Source organism: Pyrus communis, chromosome 5 (genome assembly GCF_963583255.1).
Source record: "Pyrus communis chromosome 5, drPyrComm1.1, whole genome shotgun sequence".
NCBI lineage: Eukaryota > Viridiplantae > Streptophyta > Magnoliopsida > Rosales > Rosaceae > Pyrus > Pyrus communis.
In genome coordinates, this window is record NC_084807.1 from 6643382 (window position 1) to 6667436 (window position 24055).

The 24055-nt window shown below is 36.2% G+C and overlaps 1 protein-coding gene and 1 long non-coding RNA gene across 2 annotated transcripts; one reads left to right on the top strand and one right to left on the bottom strand.

The window, feature by feature from the left end:
* The first annotated feature begins 6317 nt into the window (after positions 1-6317).
* Positions 6318-10705, top strand: LOC137735592 (uncharacterized). Its single transcript, XR_011068667.1, has 2 exons — positions 6318-6513; positions 10157-10705. It is a non-coding gene; the product is annotated as an uncharacterized lncRNA (long non-coding RNA).
* A 718-nt stretch (positions 10706-11423) lies between these two features.
* Positions 11424-18130, bottom strand: LOC137735587 (putative disease resistance protein At1g50180). Its single transcript, XM_068475019.1, has 2 exons — positions 16772-18130; positions 11424-13183 (listed from the first exon to the last, which is right to left on the bottom strand). Exons 1-2 carry the CDS (start codon positions 17811-17813, stop codon positions 11424-11426), a joined length of 2802 nt encoding a protein of 933 aa, XP_068331120.1. The 5' UTR covers positions 17814-18130.
* Positions 18131-24055: the final 5925 nt, after the last annotated feature.

Genomic DNA, 24055 nt, shown 5'->3' on the forward strand with positions numbered 1-24055 from the left:
GGTGTAGATGCTTTGTTTTGGTTACGAAAGCAGAGAGGAAAAGAAAAGTCATGGACAACCTCATTCGAAGAGAACAAGAAGAGCTCATGCTCTCCACATTTTGTAAGCAATCACTCCATCAACACTAAGGACCTCCAGATTTTTTTTTGGAGGTTGAATTGATTGGATTTTAATACTTGATGTATAAGTTTTTCATATATTCATTATGTTATAGAGAAACCGTTATCTTTTATGTGAAAGGAATGATACATGCATACACAAGTTGAAGTCATTTCCCTCTTTATAAAGCACCCTAAGTGGGTAAAGCGCCTTAGTAGGAAAAAAAAAAACTCCTTAACCACTTGCTCTACTAACGGGTAAAAGATACCATTCACATAAGGTTATAGTTACTGGTTGAACTGATTTTGCAAAAATGGTCTAAGATTGATTGAAGTGATCCTACAAAAATGGATGATGATTGATTGAACTGATTCTACAAAAATGGTCTAAGACTGATTGAACCGATCCTACAAAAATGGTTGATGACTGATTGAACAGATTCTACAAGAATAGTCGAAGATAGGTTGAACTGATTTTGCAAAAATGGTTGAGGACTGATTAAACTGATTCTGCAAAATGGTCGAAAATGTGTTGAACTGATTCTGCAAAAATGGTCGAGGACATGTTAAATTGATTCGGCAAAAATAGTCAATGACTGATTGAACTGATTCTGCAAAAATGGTCGATGACTGATTAAACTAATTCTCAAAAATTGTTGAGGACGGATTGAGTTGATTCTAGTAATAAAGGATACAAATTGATTCTACATATAGTTTCAAAACTAATTCTACAGAAATAGTTGAGGATGGGTTGAGCTTATGACACATATTAATTTTGTTAGAGTTATGAGGATTGTGTTCTATTAATAGCTTTAAAGCCTTAGGAGTATGGCTAGTATTTTAAAACATTGTTTCCATGTTTTTGGGTTAGGTTTTAGTTGTTTTTATTTAATTATTTTTATGTTTTTATCTCTCCTTAACATGTTTAAAAACTAGTGGAGTTTCTTGAAATATAGTGAAATTTTTTGCCTCTATATATAAAGCTCCCTAAATTTTACTTTACCTATTGCCCAAAATTCAAATCAACTAGTATAATATAAGCAAAAAGACAGACTTTCAACTTTTAGAGTTAGCGACCTAATAATGTTTTTTACTCTCTCACATACATCATATTCATAAATGTTTTATCCTCTTAAAAGTGAGATTAAAACATTATAAAACATATTAAAAAATAGAAATATCAAAGTAATTTTAAAATATCAAACACATTAAAAAGATTATAATTAATTTACAAGTATGAAAAATGAGAAAAATATATGTAGAGAATATGATCCCATCCTTTACACTTTGAGATGGATACATTCTCATTTGAACTTTAAAACCCTACAAACCCTCAGGAATAATATTTTTAGAGGAGTTCAAATTAAATAAAAATTCATAATAGTTAATGCACAAGTGATGTTCTAAAAACAACCTAGCTAGGCGCCTAAGCAGTACGCGATGATCAACCGTCGGGATTAAGCCCAATTTGGAAGGCAAATAAGAGAATAACTTAGGCGGGTGCTAAGAAGCCTAGGTTGTAACATCTCACATCGCCCAGGGGAGTGGATCTTGTAAGCCTTATATATATATTCCCATCTCTACCTAGCACGAGGCCTTTTGAGAGCTCATTGGCTTCGAGTTGTGTGAGTTCCCAGAAACAAAACCGTGAGGATGTGGTTAAGGCCCAAAGCGAACAATATCGTGCTACGGTGGAGTCGAGCCTAGGATGTGATGGGGGCTCGGACCAAGATGTGACATAGGCGCTCCGGGTGTGGTTGGAAGTCAGAGAAGTGAGATTATTTTGACGATTTTTTTTTCTATTTCAATCTACAAAAGAAGGAGCTCTGTTTTCCAATGAAGAAGACGATGCAGAGGCAAAGCCTCATTTTCTCTCTCCCATTTCATGTGACAAGCCAAACCTTTGTCTTCTTTTGTAAGTGCATCCAATGAGGATCTGCTACATGTCATCCTAATTAATAAGACTTCTAGGAATTAAGTGGTGGTACATATCCCAATAAAAAAAATTGGGAGATATGATGGCTGATGTCTCATATTTCTCCACCACTCAGCCAAAAATCCATGTGTTTAAAACTATTATTTCTTTTAAATTTACCATAAAGTTATAAGAACTGTCAAATATATTTAGTGAAGTACTACGAATTTTTAATCACTTAAATTTTCTTTTCATATCATCAAATTACTTGAATTTTGTATGACGTATGTTAAATAATAAAAGTAATTAAAATAATAAACCCAAATTTCTATTTAATTATAATTTTTTAAGTGTAAATAAGCACTTGTTTATATAATATATGTGACATCCCACATCGCCCAGGGGAGTGATCCTTAAATGTATATTCCCATCCCTACCTAGCACGAGGCCTTTTGGGAGCTCACTGGCTTCGGGTTCCGTAGGAACTCCGAAGTTAAGCGAGAAGGGGGCTAGAGCAATCCCATGATGGGTGACCCACTGGGAAGTTGCTCGTGAGTTCCCAAAAACAAAACCATGAGGGAATGGTACCCCAAAGCGGACAATATCGTGCTACGGTTGTGAAGCGGGCCATTGTCACATCCCGGGCCGGGCGGGACCACTTCCCGAGCAGGGCGGGACCACTTCCCGGGCCCGCTCCACCACCGTAGCACGATATTGTCCGCTTTGGGCTTACCATTCCCTCACGGTTTTGTTTTTGGGAACTCACGAGCAACTTCCCAATGGGTCACCCATCATGGGATTGCTCTAGCCCCCTTCTCGCTTAACTTCGGAGTTCCTACGGAACCCGAAGCCAGTGAGCTCCCAAAAGGCCTCGTGCTAGGTAGGGATGGGAATATACATTTAAGGATCACTCCCCTGGGCGATGTGGGATGTCACAATATAATTTTACTTAAATCCACCTAGGCGTTAGGCTCCAGCCAGCTGTCTGACTAACGTCTAACGTCTTTTAGAACCTTGTGCACAATAGTGAAAAATGTGAAAGAATATATAAACGCTCATAATTGCATTATCCACGCATAGACGATGTTCGTTTTGATTTTTAAAACCCTCCAAACCCTCATGAATAATGTTTTTAATTTGAGTGCAAAATTAATAAAGTCCATAATAGTTATTGTAGAAGTGTGAAAATGTTAAAAAAATAATATATACAATCACTTAGAATGACAAGCTTTACAACTTTCGTGAAGGGGTGAACTCTGAAATCTGACACCATAATCTATAAACCTTAGCTTATATTCAACCGTCGATCGTCATAGGCTTTATTCTCTCACCGAATTTCATTTTTTAGATTTTCTTTTTTTGAAAACATGATCTTTTAGCGCGTGTAGAAAAATAAACGATTCAGATCGTTGATATCACATTCCGATATTTATGATTAACTGAAATATGAGTCGATGTTATATAGTTTTTAGAGACTATAAACTATGAGCAATACTTTCACTAACAGTAAAATTCTGACTTTGATATCAACGATCAGGTCATCTTCCTGCATCCTCTAAAAGATCATATTTTCAAAAAGGGGTGTGCTATCCACACATCCCATTTTACTTCTCACACACCTCTTGATAATTTCGGTCCGTTGATCTTCTTTAATTCATTCAAACAGACAGCCGAAAATTAAAAATGTATGTGAGAAGTAAAATGGGGTGTATGGATATCACATCCCTTTCAAAAAAACAAAATCTGAAAAAAAACAAAATTTGGTAAGAAGGATTTAGTATAAATGTAAACGACAATTAATGGTTAAATTTCGATATATAATTATGTGATCATAGTGGCGAATTTCGAAGTTGAATCCTTCATGAAAGTTGTAATCCTTATCATTACGAGACTTTATGATTTTTTTTTTCTTATATTCTTCACACTTCTAGATTAATTAATGTTTATGTGATACTTGAAATGTTTTTATGATTTGAAAGTAAAATTTATGTGTTGGAATTTAGAATTATTTTATTGTTTGAATTTGGGCTTAGCTCGTTAGAATTAATGTTTTGTTTTCTTGTCTATTAGGATTAGGTTGTTTGTTTGCTAATACCGCATACCCAACTTAGTATCAGAGCATGTTTGATCCTTCGGGACTTAATTTGCTCTTAATGGGTATGAGTTGTTGTTTGTTCTATGTGTCTCAGGATTTTGATGTTGCCACAAAAAATAAAAATAAGGAAAGAAAATAGAAAAGAAAAAGAGTTGAATATGCTGGAAGCTTAAGGGCGGATGAAAATAGAGACCCTAGGACCACCTGGAGTTCGGAAAATATACATGTGAAGATCTTTCGAGAACTCTTTTGCGCATACTAAATGTTTGATGTAATGCATGTTAAGTATATCTCGACAGATTACTTCGACATTACTCGACAAATCTTCTCTTGTCATTCATCAAATTGCTTTACATATGCCGATATTTGTTGACATATGAACAACATGGTCTGGCTGATGACAATAAGCCGACCAAGTATTCGATGAAATGTCTTGGTGAATAAACAGATTTTTTTTTGCTCGCTTTGCGCTTTGTTACTATCTAAAAAAAATTATATTAGCACTGAGACTTCTCAAGGTTCAAATCCTAGATCCGTCACAGCGAAGACCTATGCTTAAGTTGTCAAAAGTTGAAGCTAGCTGAAGTAAAACTAGATGTGTGCATTTGTAGTTGTGGTAACTGGAATGTGTGCGTATTGAAATTGTAGCCCTAAAATGGCTACTCGCTTGGGTTTGTTTACATTTTTGTTTGGCCATTAGCTCTGTAACTTTTCTGTTATGATTTTCTCATTAAGTTTTGTTACATAAAAAGGTTCCTCGGGTGGGTATCGACCGAAGTTTTATAAAAACGTATCAAAACATTTTCAAACCTTCAATGTTAGGGAGTCTTTTGACTAAAGATCACTATAACTGAATGGATAATTGATATTCAAGTGTTTGGATTCGGTGTTTTTAAAAGCATTTGTAATTGATCGAAGGAAAGAACAAACCTTTGCATACAACACTCGAGCCCCAAGAAAATCATTAAAAGATCTAATTTGATCTGGTAGTCTACAATTATATGATTGGGAATCCGTTATGCCAAAAAACAAATAAAAAATCATTCAGATGTATTTTCATTTAGAATTCTTTTTAAAATGGTTTATCTGTGCCATGATTTCAGTGTTATGTAGCTTTCTTTAGCATCAAAATTTCCTCAAAATACGGCTGATGTGCAGCAATAGTATGTGTAACAGAATTCAAAACAAAATCTTAATATGTTGGTTTTCACTTGTGCTATTAATCATTAGTTTATGTCCATTCTCATAAGCATTCATATAGTCAACCTTACTTAGTGTGATACAACTTTTTTGTTGTTGCATTGATCCTCGTTTGCTACTCATACACTAATATTTCTTCCCATGTTTTCCATGCAGTTTCCTGCTACACACTGTTCCCACTAGTTCATGAAGCCTAGGAGTATCTAATAAAGGTTTCTAACTGTTACTGCACTCCATGATTATGTGGTTAGGTTTCTGCATCCCATTATATTTGGTGATAAGCTTCCTTTTATACCCCCCCTCATGATGATCTCAACATATTGTGGATTAGGGATTATGTACTCTTACATTTGGATTTAAAATGGATCCTTCATTCATGATTGTTTAGGTTTCGACGTTATCTTATTTATAATTAAAGAGTTTTCGTGCAATTCGACGACCTCTTTTCCATGCCATAACCATAATATACCATAATTAACCTTTTAATCCGACACCAAACCATACTCTTATTTATATAGTTAGTATAATCCGGTGACAAATCAATCAATTCGATTAAAATAATCATTACAATTTGACATACTTTCACGTATATTACTAATTACCAAAAGCATTAATAATAGTGTATTTGCTAATAAACTTTAGTTTTAATTTTACTTTTCTTTTATTATAATGATATCATTAAAGAGTATTTACAATGTGATCAATTTCAAGGATAAACGTAAGATTCAATGAATCGGCCACCAAGTAAATTGAGGAGAAATAAGGAATCAAACATTATTATCACGAAAATTCGTATAATGGGCCGAAACTGACTTAAGCCCACAACAGCCTCAACAAAAACGTTACCATTTCCTCCATTTCCACGTGCCGAAACGGCAGAAGCCATTTCCGAAACACAAACCAAAACCTCTCTCTCTCTCTCTCTCTCTCTCTCTCTCTCTTTCCCCGACCCTGCGAGACTCGAGCGACCCTTCATTCCGCCACCATGCTGCGCCGAGCCACCACGCTTCTCTACCGACGTCGATGCGACTGCCCCAGCGGATTCGACTTTCAGTGACGGCTGGAAGAAAGTGGTGCCTCACATAGATCACCAAAAGACCCCATTGACCTTCATGAAGCCTCGGCGTGCAACCCCGTCGTCGATCCCCACTAAGCTCACTGTCAACTTTGTGCTCCCTTATGCGTCCGACCTTTAGGCGAAAGAGGTCAGTTTTTGGAGAGATTTGTTGTGGGTTTATCTGGGTTCGGTGCAAATTGTGGTTTTCAGGTCGAATTTGTTGTCTCTAGTTTGAATTGGGTATACTGTTGTTTTGAGTAGGTTTGTATGGGTTTGGAGCTAATTCGATATTAATGTCGATTCATGCTTTGATTTTTCTGTGAACTTATATGGTTTTTGGTTTTTAATTGTTAATTTACTGGTGCTGGAGCTATTTTCGAATTCTTGATTGGTTCGATCATTTTTGCTATACGACTTGCAAGTTCAGTGACATTGTAATATAGGATGTAATCATTTTTGATTAACTGATCCATGTATTATAGGATGTAATCATTTCATTTAATAGGTCTTCATATCTTCACAGAGATGCAATGTTACTTACAAAAGATGCTGCCGCATTAATACTTTTGTGTTGTTTCTTCTATAGGACTCTGTGTTTTGCGTTTCTTTGTAAAAGTCCATTTTTCAGAATAAGAGTTAACTTTTTGGTTCTTGTTTTAGTATCTTGTTTCGATGTCAAACTTCCATCTAAGTCGTGGTGATTATTCTTGTTACATAAATTGTATTTGCTACATAGATTTTAAGCATTTCACTGTTTCGGATTTTGAATGGATGCATTATAGCATGTTCAATCATGGGTACCATGTTTTCACTTTGATCTCTATTTGTTACTTTTTCGATTGACAGTGTTGGAAAAAAAAATTGTAACTTTGAATCCGTAGTGTTTGATTTGCGTGGCCCATGGAAGATTTAGTCCTGCACTTATTGCCTGGTTTTCATATTTTTCAAACATTTCCAGTACTCATATCCCATTTCCTTATTTTATTTCATGCTGACTTTTGCAATTGATTATAGTGGTGCAATATACACCTAGTTTACATCCGTTGTTGTTGTAGGCTGAACTTCATCTCAGTTTAGTGTATGTAAGGATGCTTTATGTGTGTTACAATTTTCTTTCTTATAAGTCATATGCTATACTGTTTAAAGTATATAATTCAAATTCACATGCGAACAGATGTGGAATTAAGTTCCTTTTAAAAAGTTTGTGGAGTTGTCAATCCGATGAGAAACCAATACTGCTTGTAATGAAAACTAAAATTTCAACTAGTGATGGAAAAGTGTAGTGTTAAGTCCATTTCCTCTCCTTCATCAAGCTTTGTGACTCCTTTTAGTCCTTTTGATTGGTAAATGGGTATGGAAATCAGACATGAGTAACATAGCTGAGTGAGTTAGAGCATGGTTGCATTCCAAAAAACAAATGTCATGGTCCTGTTGGCAGTTGAATTGTTAGTTTTCTACATTTATGATTTGTGTAATGCATTGCTCATGTGCATAAGCAAGGTACGGACATCTTGAAATATTATACATGTCTTGGTTTTATTTGTTCCGAGCGAACTTTGGATATATCCCGGTAAAGTGAAATGAATTTTTCTTTTTCATAAATAAGAAAAGTTGTTGGTGGTGCATTTTGAGATCAACGTGCTCTTCCTTTTTTTATTGTGTTATCCTCAGTTTCATAGTAGACTTGCATATTTAGTGTTGGCCTCAGACAATCATTGAAAACCTTCTTTACTATCCTTTTTTTCACTGCATTTCTGACATTGATAAAGGGAACTGAATCTTTTAGCATAACTTGCTTCTGACAGATTAGAAGAATATGGAACTAAACACAATGATTAGTTGCCTGACTAATTTTAATCTCAGACAAAATTAGGTTTTTTCCTTCAATTCAATGTTATGACCCAAAGCTACTGTTTTCCATCTTCTTTTATCTTTCCAAACCATATTTTTAAAAATGTGCTTGCTGCCTTTTCTTAGTGCCAAAACTACTGTTTTGCCAGACAAAAAAAGTAGTGTATGTTGAAGATTGATGAGCAACAGATGCCCCTTGCTTTGACAGAACTTGATAATGTAACACTCGACTTTTTTTAGTGGGTGAAGGCCACCATTTCAGTTGCCAAACATCATGACTTTGTTGAGACTGAAACTTTTTAGCATTAGCATTATCTGTTGATTGTGTGGTCAGTAATCCAAAGATGCAAAGGCAAGGATCTTAAGTTGTGTTTGTATTCGATTATATATCCGCAGATTCTGAAACAGAAATACGAAGATGATATTGCATTAGCATCATCTCTTTGCAAACAATTAGTAAGAGACTTCTAGTTGTGCCATCCTTTTGTATTGTGTTTCGTATATCTTACTATTGGAGATCAAGACCATCTGGAATCGTATCTTTATTAGTTGATTACTCGATAATATTGCATTAGAGTCATAAAGCCACTGAGCTTCCTGACAAAAAGTAATTCTGAACTATAAGTTGTTGTCTGAGCCATGAACACAAGGGAAGACAGATTTCATTGATAGAATACTGAGCAAATTGGGATTCTTTCTGCTGTCAGAAAAGCAGATAAAATCACAAAGAAACTGAAGCATCTGCATTAGGGTTGGCAGGTAGAACCTTATAAATTGAAAATTTGTACCCGTGGTTCTCATATAATTATAAACATTGCAAGAATGGTGAAGGATGTAATGAGCCATCTCTGTGTGGCCTATAAGTTAGTTCCACTGATGAGGTTTGGATTAGGTAGACAAACTGAAACCTCATTACAGAATCTGAGCTCACACTCAAAGTTGGTTTGAATGGTTTAGTTAGATCCTTAAGTCCAATCAAAACTCATTAAACTCATTATAGGTGCAAGTAAGCCTATTAAACTGATTAACATTCCATTTTTCTCCTACGTTCTCCCCTTTTCAAGTCATAATTGGTAGTTTTTTAATCTAATAATTGGTTGTCTTTGGTTATAATTTTTCTCCATTTTTTTCTCAAATTATATTAGCCCACCCGTCTGAAAAATCCTAGCTTCCACCCTTGCTTGTGTCTATCATTTTGCATTAAGAACTTTACATTTTATCACTTTTTTTTGGGTGGTATGGACGGAGAGTAGTAGGTGGAATTTTTAGGGAGAAAGGTGCGAGGAGGTGGATCACTTGTGTGGTATAAGGTTTGTTGGGTGTCCCTTTTGTGACAGGATCTTCAGATTTTTGGTATAGTTCTTTTGAAGCTATTTTTAATGATTGAAAAGCTATTTTTCTTTAGTCTTTTTTTTTTTTTAATTTTTTTTAATTTTTAATTTTTTCACTTCGTATGATAGAATTTTACTATTTAAGTATCTGTTTCCACAATATTGATACTATCCATTTCTTGACGTTTCTTGGTAGGGATTTAGGATGCTTTCTACAGGATGGAAGGCCTCAAGTTTCCTATTTCCTGTTCTATGGCACTTTCTCTACAATAAGGATTAAACATAGTGAGGGAGGACAGGGATGAATATTGAAACTCCTGCCACAAACCTTCAAAACTTAAAAACGTTGATGAAATGAAAATGTAGGAATATAGATATTACACCCAGTCTACTATTATGCGAGGGAATTAACTATGCCAAGATGGTTATCCATTAATGTTGCTCCCTGACCATCTAATAACAATTTGCATGCATCTTGGACAAGTCATTTAATTTTTCTTGTGCCTCAATAGCTTATGCCATCATATTTTTCTCATGTGTTGTGCATTGATCGTTCAACATTACCTTGCAGATGCAATTAGTGATCCATTGCATGTTTCCTTTTGGCAGGGGACCTTGCCGTGCCTATTGGGCAGTCACCAAATTTTTGGGTGTTCTATATCATACTAGATAAAGTGCTTGCTTTCGTTCTAGGAATGGGTTCAATATTCAGGCACCAGCAACTTCATTCACTGGTGGGCTAGTTGGGAATTCATCCCCTTTTGCTGTACTGCCTCAGGTAATTCTCAATGGTCAATTGGAAGGAGAGGGAATATAATAGGTTAACACTTTTAGTTTATCCAATCAAATGGGGAAACTAAACTCGTCGGTTGGATGGTGCTGCTTGTTGCCGGCGGTTGCAACATCATGAAATTATGAATAGGTGGTAGGTCTTGGGCTGTTCTGGTTGTTGTGGTCAGCTTTCTGTAAACCTTACGCTCTAGAATTAGCAAAGCAATTAAGTAACTAAAGACTTTCCAATGCCTAATTTAAATGTTTAGCTTGAGCATATGACTGAGCTGAAGGAAGAAAGCCCTTCACCCCCTGTTGGTATGTTGAGTGCCCTTGATTGATGAGACGATATATTCTATTTATCCTACTCAGAACTAGGTTATTTTACTCGATAGAAACAGGATTTTATTTCTTCATATTCTTAATGTTTTTGGGTCCTAATTTTTTGTGAATCGATGAAATGGTAGGTGACCCCTGCGACAACCTTTATCCCGGTTCTGATTGCCTTTGAATATACAAGTGGGTTTATGTTTGGGTGGAACGTTCATGAGATGGTATCACTTGACTTTGTCTCTTGCCATGAGATGGTATCACTTGACTTTGTCTCTTGCCATTGTCGCAGTGCAGAGTTTGGATAATGCGAGGCATTACTTCTTGTTATCAATTGGTATGCTTGTTCTTGCTTTCACTTCCTCGCAGAGAAACGAGGGGAGATTTGTTTGAGTGGGGGTTATCAGCTTCAGGATAGCTACCAAACTTTTATAAAAAGGTTTCAATACATCTTCGAAACTTCGATGTTATTAGCAACGCATCGACTATCGACAACTGTTTATGCATATATTACAGATGATCAAGGTTTACAGCTTCCGAGTTCCAAGTATATAAAAAAAAAAATTAAATAAATAAAAAGTGAAATTAAGCAAATCATATCCCTGTACATACGATATAACACATGGATACGCTAACTGCCCTCCCAGCTGCATTCGCCACCTTTGCCACACTCCCACTCCCCACCACTTTCTTCTTTAAGGAACCGGAAAAGGAAAAAAGACACATTATGATTTTTCCCATGAGAAACAGAGGAAAGTAGCAGCATACTTACCAGTTAAGTAAAGAGAAGAGAAGGCACATGTTGAATTTTGTAGAAATCCTCTCCTCCTTCCCCAACCCTACTACAGAATCTCTCTGTCATATGTTTGATTGTTAATTCCTTGAGGGTAGTAACATTCTCAAGCCCCTCAGGAACTGCCCTCAATTCCCTGCAATCTGCAATAGACAATCTGCGGAGACTAGGCATGCCTCCTTTCTCTATCCTCCAACTCTCTAATGCCGTCAATCCATAAAGTTCAAGAAATTCAAGATTAGGATAACCTTCTTCTGAGACAACTACTTTTGTAACATTCTCCAAAGCGTCTCGACCAAGCCAAAGCATTCTTAAGTTTGAGATCTTCTCAAGCATTTTGAGACTCTCCAACTGTAGACCAGTATACCACAGCGACATCTTAGTGAGGTTCTCATAACCCTGGAGACCTTCCAATGATTGTTCTCTTATTCTTCCGATCAATTCAAGTTTGTATATATGAGGACAACTCAATACCATATTCATTGGTATAACTTTACTTGCATCAATAGGCACATCCAGAGATAGATATAGAGATCGAAGATGGTTAAATGTGATGCCAGTAGATTTCAACATTTCCTCCATATTTTTCACCCCACCTGCTATGAACAGTTTTCTGAGATTGGTCAATTCAGCAAGATGAGTCAAATCACAATCAGCACCTGCAACATTGACTAAACTCTGCAAATTCCCAAGAGTAGCCAACTTCAACTTCCCTCTGTACCCCAACCTGGGTAAATATAAATGCCTCAATTCTTTCATCTTCCAAATCACATTTGGTACTTTTATTTTCTCCCATTTACCATACATACCATACACACGTAAGTCTAGAGTTTGCAAACATACCAAATTACCTAAAGATGATGGCAACCGTCTTACATTACTTTCCCTTAGACTTAAAAACCTCAAGTGGACTAGATTCCCAATGTTACGCGGCAACTCTACTTCTCTCTGCCATATGCCTCTCTGCCTTATGCCTTCAAACTTTAGAACCCTGAGCAATTTGAAGTTGCATACTACTGACCGCAAGAAATTTTTCTTCCACTTGGAGAATCCATATTCTGGGTCGACAAAGAATAACAAAGACCTAAGGTGGTCATTTCTTGTGGGAGCAAATCTATCAACACATTTTTCCTCCACATATACACCAAGTCTTCGAACTTGAGGAATTGTCGCTGCCTTGGTAAAATTTACAACGTGAAGAAAGTTCTCCTCTTCTGCCTTTACCAAGCACAAGTCTCGCATAAGATCATGAAGATGACATGTTTTGATCTTCTTAGTTGAACCAAATGTTCCAACTTGAACCATACATCTTTCCACCAACTCAATTAAGCAAGCATATGCTACATCTTCCAATACTTCCACTGAACCATGTCGTTGGGAGCCCGAAGATATAAAACCTTCTGCTATCCATAACTGAGCCAATCTTTTGACCGGTATCTCGTAATCCTCCGGAAAGTGGCCTAAATATAGAAAACATAGTTTTAGACGATATGGTAAGTCGTCATAACTCAATGCCAACACCCTTAATGCACCTGCATATTCTTGATCTCCTTTGTATTCTTGGTCAAGATTAGTTCCTCTCCGTATATACACATCGACGTTCTCGTATACTGTTTTCCACTCCTCAACTGTGACTTTTCTAGCTACAAGTCCCGCAAGCACAGTAATGGCTAATGGTAGACCTGCACAATGTTCAAGCATCTTCTTTCCTAGTTTTTCCTTCTCAGCATAAAGTTCAGAGTCTGAAAAAAAATGTAAGAAAAATAGGTTAACAGTTATGTTCTAGTCATTCCTAATATATTTTATATATTTTGTCACTGTCCTTTTGGGTTGTTGAATGTTTTTTGCCGTAGAACGTAAATATCAGACCTGCTTTGTTGCTGCTCTCAAACAACAATCTATATTTTAGTTTTGGGTGAAGGGGTCGGCAGACTCGGCGCAAGGGCTTTTCTACAACATGCATGTTTTTCATTTTAAACTAGAAAATGTCTTTACTAATATCCTACACATTCATCAATTTTATTAACGATTGATTAGGGACAATGACCTCACCCTCTCTTCAATATTTCCAAGCCAATCAAGTGTATTAAACTGGGAGACTTTGAAATTTTATAGTGCTTAGAAAGTCTTGTTTTAATTTTTGAAGAATTTTGGAGTTTCTTTGGATTGGCACTTTGTCTTTGGTTTTTAAATAGGTGAGGAATTAAATAATTTTTCTGTCAAGGATTATTTTTTTAAGTGATAAGATGAAAGTGGACAAGATTACGAATTCATAGAGTTTGGGTGAATTTTTAATAGAATTTTAGAACGTCACGTGATAGCTAATATGTTATGTTATAATTGCTAGAGCGATGAAATTTATCCTAGATATTCATCATTATCTCTCATCAATATTTTTCAAGCCAATCCCTAAAATTTATCCAAACTAAACCATTGTATCGACAAGATTACAAGTTCATAGCATTTTTTAAGTATTTTTTGGAACCCAGCGAATTTTAATACAATTTTGCAAGGCCATAAGACAGCTTAAGAGTGGCTGACTTGTCATGTGACAGCTGCTATGGTGGTGTGTCGACAATCCATGTAAGGATTGAAAGAAAAGGGAAAACAAAGCAAGAGAGGAAGCAGTTTTTATTCGTTTGGACACATGGCGGGCTGCCATGGGACCGAGTAGCAAAGAGAGTTGGAGCGGTGCGGTGCACCTGATCCTAATCATATGACCTGATTGTTTTTCTTCTTTGTTGAAGCAAAGGGTGCACAAACATTAGCGTTAGAAAATTGTTATTGACATTCTAAATTTATTGTTTTGTGTAAAAAATAAATTTTATATTTAAGAAGAAAAAAAAACTTGTAAAGAGTAACGAAAAGTTTTAGAATGACAATAACAGTTCCTTACAAATAATATTATTTCTTTCAATCAAACACCCAAATCAAATTTTCTATCATAATTTTTTATTTACTTCACCAAATTCAATTATGTTTTCGCTTATGAATTTCTGGAGGAGAGTATGACAATTTACAATCTAAGGTAGGAATTTCTGAGTTTACTACAGATTTCGAATGTTGCCATATAGGGGATTTATCACTATATGATTTAAAGTGTTTATGTAGAGTTGATCTTATTGGAAATTCAGTTGAGAATTAGAGATCATGTTACGGGCTTGATTTGAATATCTCGAATTGTTTTGTTGTTGAATCTGATTTTGGTGAGAACTTGGTATGAAAATGGAAGAATGAATGTGGAACTTTACCCCTGTTGTACAGTTCCTGCAGCTAGGACCTTATTGTAAGGTTTACTAGGACCTTATTGTAAGATCGGTTGAAGTTTTGGAGCTATTTTATAATTTTCAGAATTTTAGGGGTATACCTGTAATTACCCAAAATTTGGGGGTTAATTTCTGGTTTTCAATTGCACATAAACATAACCTAGCCGTTCATTGTACATCGTTCGGTCAGAAATCATTTGAATTTAATTATTTAAAATTAAACACAAATAATATCTGACGAAAACTGATCGCATGATATATAATGAACAATTAGGATATGAAGATCCCTAGGATCTCCACCGTTAGGATCCGGATGGGATCCCTTCCTGCTAAACTTAAACAGACGCTGCACCCAACCCAACACTGACATGCTTTTTGGATGATATCCTAAACATTTATCAATTTTATTAGCGATCGATTAGAACAATGACCTCACCTCTTATCAATATTTCCAAGCCACTCCCTACAATTAGTCATATCCAAGCTAATCCAGTGTATCAAACCGTGAGACTTTGAAACTTTGTAGTGCTTAGAAAGTGTTTTTTTAATTTTTGAAGAATTTTGGAGTTTCTTTGGATTTGACAATTCGTCGTTGGTTTTTAAATAGGTAAGAACTTAAATAATTTTTTTCAAGAATTAATTTAATAGTGATAAGATGAAAGTGAACAAGATTACGAGTTCATAGAGCTCGGATGAATTTTCAATGGAAATATGATGAATCTATTCCAAGTTATACGAAGAATTTATTTTTCACTCTGTTCCAGCTGTAATTACCCAAAATTTTGGGGTTGATTTCTGAAATTCAATTGCACAGAAACTTGCTATTTGTCCAGCAAGGCAGCGTGTAGAAATGTGAGATTTATTTGGGGACCTAAGTGAATTTATACACTTTACAGGTCCTAATTGTGTTAAAGGACGTTAAATGGTAACACAGAATCCCAGAGTTTTGAAATAAAGGACTAAGTTCGTTGTTACTGTATAGGGATTATATAGTTACGTATTTATTTCTTTTAGTTTTATGGAACTAGGAATTTCAAATTTATTGGAGAAAAAACTAAGCAACGGTGCACTGTGACATAACGGTGGCATAAGCTTTGATTTGGACTTCAGGTAGGGAAAATACGATGGACATTTATGGAGATTGGCTTTATTAAATTTCATGAAGTGATATTTGACCTTATTGGGTAATCAATGTGGTTGAATGTTAATATTGTGCATCTTTGGTTTATTGAAATGTTATTGCTGTTGGTTGTGGAATTGTTAAAAAGCATTTTGATATATGTGAAAGATGAAATGGCATGTCTTTGTAAAGGTGAGTTTAACTCTCTCAGGTCAACCCGATGTACACATGATTTTATCGGGTAAATTGAGACTGATGACAAAGAGTTAATAAGATGACTAACAAAAAGGGAAATTGGGATGACTGTGTTATGTGAGTTAGTTTGTATGAAGGAACATTCTAACCACCACTGCAGTGGTAAAATACCAAGTATTAGGCGTTCAGGTCCACATGCATTATTATATGAATTAATGGAAATAGACGAACAGTTTGCATTGCATTCATGCATTGGTTTTGATGAGGGAAATATATTTGATTAAATTATTCCATGACACTTAATTTAATTTAGTTAATTTATTGTGGTAAAGTTATGTCCCTATTGAGTTGTTGAAGTTCACCCCTCTATTATGCAAGTTTTCGAATTAGGCAGTCAAGAGGGTAGACAGGATGAGATTGAATTAGAAGTGAGGTTAGAAGTTTAAATTAATTTTCTTTGTAACCATGTAAAGAGTTCTTGAGTTTCTTTTTATAAGAAGAATTTATTTTTCAGTCCGTTTCAGTTTTTTTTATTCTATTTATTTTTTACTTTTGGGTTGCATTAGGGATTCAGAATTTTCCAGCAACTCGGGTCCCGTGCATGACACATAGGGACAATGATGTGTGTACTATATCAAACTCATTATAAGTGAAAAGCACTAATCTCTATTTTTTTAGGCTTAACAAATAAACCACAAAAAAAAAAACAATTAATAATAACAGAGTTGACTGAGAAGTGAGAAACATACTTGTTTGATCTCTCCCAGAGATTGCTATCTTCTTAAACAATTCCAAGCTTTCCTTAACATCTAGCAGATGAGATGCAAGAACGAAACCATTTTTTCCAGCAATTTCAGCAACGTCCTTCTTCCGAGTGGTGAGCAATACACGACTCTTTGTTTCCACACCTCTTGGAAATCCAAGTTTTAAAGAGTTCCACGCATTACGAGTCCAAACGTCATCAAGAACCACCAAACATTTCTTTTCTTTTTGGATGCTACAAAGCTTCTCTACTATTTGATTCTTGTTCATTTCTTTAGTTTTATCTTTGATGTCGGGAGTAAGCTGGGTCAAAATATCTTCCAAAACCTCTTTTTCTTGAAATTGTTGTGACACACACACCCAAGCAAAACAATTGAAGTGACGCTTAACATCTTCATTCTGACCATAAACTTGTTTTGCAAGAGTGGTTTTTCCTGAACCGCCCATCCCCCAAATAGATACAACTTGGGGGCATTTTTCTTTTTTCACCAATTCCGTGACTAGTATCTTAATGTCCTTCTCTAACCCGACAATATCAGGTTCAATAACATGAGGATAAGTTTCCCTTTGAACCTTTTGCCTCTCAAAAGAAGTGGCACCTCCATATTGTGTGCCCGTTATTTGCTTGATGTTATAACCTTGCAAACTCGACCTCAATTTGGAAAGTTTGGTCGTAATGCTCTTAATTTCTGAACCGAACTTGTGACGATTATAGACTTCGTTACAAATGCAAGCAAGCCTTTTCAGAACAAGCTTCACGCTTCCTCCCCTTCTGAGAGCCACTTTCAAAGCAAAAGATTCGATGACATCCTCCAAATCATAAGCAACATCTCTTATAATTTGAACCCAAATGCGTACTACTTCATTGTCTTCTTGTTTTGCATCTGCATCTTTCAGGAAGCCCTGCATCAAAAGTAGCTCAATTTGTGCATGCTTAATTTGATCGCCAACTCCGCTCAAGAACTTCACCTCCTCAACGAGACCGCCTTTGAGCCCTTCAGTTACCATTGAAACTACCGCCTCAGCCATATTTCTGATTTCCACCAAAAAGAAAGAAAAAAATTAAACAAGCTTTCTTTTTCGACTTCTGTTTTTCTGATTGATTAAAGTGGTTAACTGGAGAAGTCTTTTCTGTTTTTTCTCCTCCTTCACATGCAATTTATTCAATTGTTTAGCGAATCAGTTGGCTTAAACATTTGGAAGAGTGCATATGCATAAAGGAATGATTTACATTTGGAAGAGTCCATATGCATAAAAGGAATATTTTACATTTGAAAGAGTGCATATGCATAAGGGTATAATTTACATTTTGATTAGGGCAAGGCTCCTTTTTCCACCCTCCACTCCATTAATGTCATATCCCGGCCCGGGGAGGGTCACTTCCCGGGCCCGCTCCACCACCGTAGCACGATATTATCCGCTTTGGGCTTACCATTCCCTCACGGTTTTGTTTTTGGGAACTCACGAGCAACTTCCCAGTGGGTCACCCATCATGGGATTGCTCTAGCCCCCTACTCGCTTAACTTCGGAGTTCCTATGGAACTCGAAGCAAGTGAGCTCCCAAAAGGCCTCGTGCTAGGTAGATATGGGAATATACATTTAAGGATCACTCCCCTGGACGATGTGGGATGTCACAATCCACCCCCTTTAGGGGTCCGACGTCCTCGTCGGCACATACGCGGCCAGGGTTAGGCTCTGATACCAAATTGTCACATCTCGGCCCGGGGCGGATCACTTCCCGGGCCCGCTCCACCACCTTAGCACGATATTGTCCGCTTTGGGCTTACCATTCCCTCACGGTTTTGTTTTTGGGAACTCACGAGCAACTTCCCAGTGGGTCACCCATCCTAGGAATGCTCTCGCGCGCTACTCGCTTAACTTCGGAGTTCCCATGGAACTCGAAGCCAGTGAGCTCCCAAAAGGCCTCGTGCTAGGTAGATATGGGAATATACATTTAAGGATCACTCCCCTGGGCGATGTGGGATGTTACAATCCACCCCCCTTAAGGGCCCGACGTCCTCGTCGGCACACACGCGACCAGGGTTAGGCTCTGATACCAATTTGTCACAGGGCCCGGGGCGGATCACTTCCCGGTGCCCGACTCCACCACCGTAGCACGATATTGTCCGCTTTGGGCTTACCATTCCCTCACGGTTTTGTTTTTGGGAACTCACGAGCAACTTCCCAGTGGGTCACCCATCCTAGGAATGCTCTCGCGCGCTACTCGCTTAACTTCGGAGTTCCCATGGAACCCGAAGCCAGTGAGCTCCCAAAAGGCCTCGTGCTAGGTAGGGATGAGAATATACATTTAAGGATCACTCCCCTGGGCGATGTGGGATGTTACAATTAACGCAAGGAAACAACCGAGGGAAAGATGCTCAAGATGAGGAAAGCCTCCACTGGAGAAAAAGTGTGGTCCTGGAAAAGCCGTGGCAGTAACGTGATTATTAAGGAAAAGTATTCTTAAGCTTGGCAGCTTCTCTAGTATTCCGGACAGTGTTAGCTTGGTAAGGTTTGGAAAGCACAGGATCCCTTCTGGTAGCTCTCAATTTTCCCTTTATTCGTAGCTTGTATATCTCAAGACAACTTAATATATACTATGTTCCACGGTACGTATAACTTATTCTCCAGAGTCCGCGACTGGAGATGGTTAAATGTGAAGCTTATTCTATCCCAGTTTTTTGTTAGATTCACCTTCAACACCGATTTTCTAAGATTGGTTAGTTTAACCATATCATTTAGATCACAGTAGCTACTTGAAACATTGACTAACGTCTGCAAACTGCCTAGAGTAGCGAACGACAAATTTCTTACTTGCTCTATAACGTCAGGGTAAATATAAATGTCTCAGTTATTCCATCTTTCCGAACACACCTAAGATTCTCATCGACGTCCATAGATTCTGTAAATTAGAGTCCGCAGGCATACCAAATTAGCTGCAGATGATGGAAACTATATAATTTGTGTGTTCTTCAGACTCAAAAACCTTAAGTGAACTAGATTCCCAATTTCACTCGGTCAAGACTTTGCATCATACCTTCAAACTTCAAAACTCTAAGCAATGTGAATTGCGTGAACAGTGACCGTACTAGGTTTTTCTCCCAGTATGACTCATATAACAAAGACCTCAGATGTCCATCACTTGCAGGAGTATATTTATCGACATTTTCGTCTCCGTCCAAATAGATGGCAAGTCTTCGAAATTTACCAATTCACACTTCTTTAGTTACCATGGCTGCAGACAAATTCATAATATGAATAAAGTTCCCCTCTTTCCCTTGGTCATTTTCTCTCTTTTTTTTTTTTTACATCGTCATTTTGCTCTGGTACGGTCCTCTTTGACATGTTCCTCTTTACTTTGCTTTGACAGTCGCGTGCTTATTTTTCCCTAAGGCAAATGTGGATCATTTTGCTATATAAGATAAATTACACAAAACTACTTCAACTATGGGTCGAAAAGGTAAATCCTTGGATCTATATTCTTCTAATCTTCCACTGCTTCTTAAATTTCCTATTGGAGCATTTAGCTTGCGGGGTTATCAATCACATTATCTATCAGGATGTTGCAAATAATGATATCTTATGTTGATGAAAAAAGATTGAATCTCAAAAGTGGAATAGCTGTCAAGATCAGCACTTATGTAACATATAGTCCAGTTACGAACTACTGCTCAGTTGTCAAAGCACTACAATTTTGAGAATACATTTGTAAGGCAGAAGCAGTTATATTTGGCATCTCTTTGCATGTAAATAATATCAGTGTAAATGATAAAACTTTCAACAACCACTATATATTTTTGTGTAAATACTTTGTATATGTTTTATGTAAATAACTTTTACATATCTACCGATAATACTTATAATTTATTTTTACACCCCACAGCAACACGTAGACTAAACTTCTAGTTTTAGCTATTGTCAATGAAGGTAATATAATATATTTGCTAAGAATTGATTTTTTTTTTTACTAACAAAATATCTCTCATTACTTGAGCAAGCATATTGGAAAGAAAATTCATGCATTTTCAACATATTTTTTTCCTACACCCAAACAAGTCTTCAATTATAACACCTAGACTAAGAGTAAAATACATCAAACTCTCTATGATTACAAAGTAAACTTCTAAAAACTATGTAATCATTATCTTGAATATTAGATGATTTAAAGCTCCAAAATATTCCAAAACTAAACTTTCGAACACTCTAGAGATGAGACCGGCGTGGAACACCTTCGTGGATGTAGGATATGTATGATCAATGGACGGATATGTATGATCAATTGATAAATAAATAAAAACAGAGATGGAAAGTCTGTGAGAGAACGTACCTGTATTTTCGTTTCCATACATTGCTATCTTCTCAAACAGTTCCACGCTTTGATCATCATTCAGTGACAGTGGCTGGTAGAGGAAACCATTCTTGTCCACATATCTAGCTACTTCAGGATAGCTAGCCATTTTCAGATGCTAAGTTATGTGAAGTTCGCATTACCAACGAACCTTTAGCTTAAGTTGTTAGAAGTTTAAGCTAGCTCACTGTGTGCATATTGAAATAGTAGTCCTAAATATTAAAATCGCTACTCGCTCGGGCGTTTTTAACGAACTTTTTGTTTGCATTTTTGTTTGGCCATCAGCTCTGTAACTTTTCTGTTATAGATGACAAGTTGACTGCTAGGTCCACATTGTTGTTTATTTTATTCATTGTTTTCAATCCATGATTTTCTCATCAAGTTTTATTAAGGTTCCCCAGGTGGGTATCTACCAAACTTTTATAAAAACGTTTCAATACATTTTCAAAACTTCAATGTTAGGGAGTCTTTTGACCAAAGATCACTGAAACTGAGTGGATCATTGATATTTAAGTGTTCGGATTAGGTGTTTTTAAAAACATTTGTAATTGATCGAAGAGAAGAACAAACCTTTGCATATAACACCAGAGCCCTAAGAAAACCATTAAAATATCTGATTTGATCTGGTATTCTACAATTATATGATTGGGAGTCCGTTATGCCAAAAAATAAATAAAAAATCATTCAGGTGTATTTCTATTTAGAATTCTTTTGAAAATGGTTTATCTCGCTATGATTTCAGCTTTCTGTAGCTTTCTTTAGCATCAAAATTTTCCCAAAATACAGCTAATGTGCAACAACAGTGTGTCACTAGTAGAAAAAAAGCCCATCTACCACGATTGATGCCCGTGGTAGATAGCAATCCACCACGGATATTGTGCCCATTAGTAATTTGGATGAGACAAAAAGTCTCAGCTTCTACCATGAGGAAAAAAGAAATCTTAAGTTGTTAGTTTTCTCTTGTGCTATTAATTCTTTGTTGAGGGTTAATTCTCATAGGGATTCATACAGCCGACCTCATTTAGTGGGATAAAGCTTTTTTCATGTTGTATTGATCCTTCGTTTGCTACTCGTACACTAATGTTTTTTTTCCCATGTTTTCTATACAGTTTCCTGCTACACATTGTTCCCACTTGTTCATGGTTAGGTTTCTCTGCACAATTCGCGAACGGTGTTTGTTTTTCTGGAAAGAAAAAAAGATGATGATTTTCGATCAAAGAGACGTTCTGTTGCAGCTGCCCTGAAAAAAGGGTTTGCTAACAGGGCCTCGGCCCTTAGAATTTGGAGGCTCTAGGGGAGCCTTTGAAGTAAGGCTCTAGAGTTGTCTAACTTTCGATCATTTATACATTGATATGTATAAAAAAAAATTCCGCTAAATAGATGAAAAATAGTCTATTTCTATAACAAATATCGTTAAAAATTAATATCAAAAGAAAAAAGAAATACAAACATTATTTAAATATTACAATTCTCGCATTTTAAATGCAAATGTACTAATTAAGTTTCTATATTTTCAATCAATTATTTTTCAATTGCCTATGATTCTATTTTTAGAATTTTTTACCGAATTTGGGGGCCCTCCGAAGTGGAATTCTAAGCGGGTGCCTACTTTGGCTACCTTCAGGGCCGACCTTGTTTGCTAATTTCTGCATCCCATCATATTTGGTGATAAGCTTTTTTTTATACCCCTCATGCTGATCTCAACATATTGTGGATCAGGGATCACGTACTCCTTCATTTGCCAATTAAAATGGATCTTTCATTCATGATTGTTCAGGTTTTGACTTTATCTTGTTTATAATTAAGAGTTTTCGTACAATTCTATGACCTCTTATCTATGGCATAACCATAATATAACATGATCAACTTTTTATTCCGACACAAAATCATACTCTTAATTATATAATCAATAAAGTCCGGCAACAAATCAGTCAATCTGATTAAAATAATTATTATAGTTTCACATACTTTCACTTATATTACTAATTATCAAAAGCATTAATAATCATCTATTTGCTAATAAACTTTAGTTTTAATTTTAATTTTAATTTTAATTTTTTTTTTGTAGAGACATCAATAAAGAGTATTTATAATGGGAACAATTTTGATTGTAAATACGAAATTATATAAAAGGAAATTTTATTTGAACTCATAAACCTCTTTCTACACCCAAGTTAGTCTCTACACCCATATTATTTTTAATTAAATTATTGATATCTCTTTAGACCCAAATTTACTACCTAAATCACTCTCACAACCCAATTCAATATGTAAATTTATCTTTACACCCGTTCAAAACATTAAAAACCACGTAAAATTCGATACACTTTTAAACGTACCGGGTTCACAATATGTAATTGCAGCCAAAGATTCATTTACCCAATAGATTAAAAGACTACGTTTGAATTCCTATTTCTTCTGATTTCTTGGTTCACAGCGCAGAACATTGGCGACAACTCGTTTCCCCTCGTTGACAATTTTGTTGCTACTAGTCCAATACTTTTGTATATATATACTATCTTAAAAATGGATTCGAATCTTGTGGATGACGAATTTGATACCAAAATAAGCTGCCTATTGTGTGACTTAGTCGAACTCCCCCTCCCCTTAGTGTGAAAAATATAGATGCACTCAACAAAAAAAAGAAAAAAAAGGTTCAGAAACAGCATAAGCCAACTTTAGCACAAACCAAGCTGATCTTCTTGCTCTCAAATCCCCACCTAGGCAACCTGTCATTTCTTGTTAAGCTGGAATTCAAAACAACAAGTTTGGTACCTTGCCATTAGAATTGTCTCATCTACACAGGTTGAAGTTGATTAGCTTTAGTCCAATGACTTGAATCTTTAAAGGAACCATTCCAATACATACACATATGTGTTGATTTATCAGGAATTCAAAACTTGATTGGCAGTAAAGATCAGGT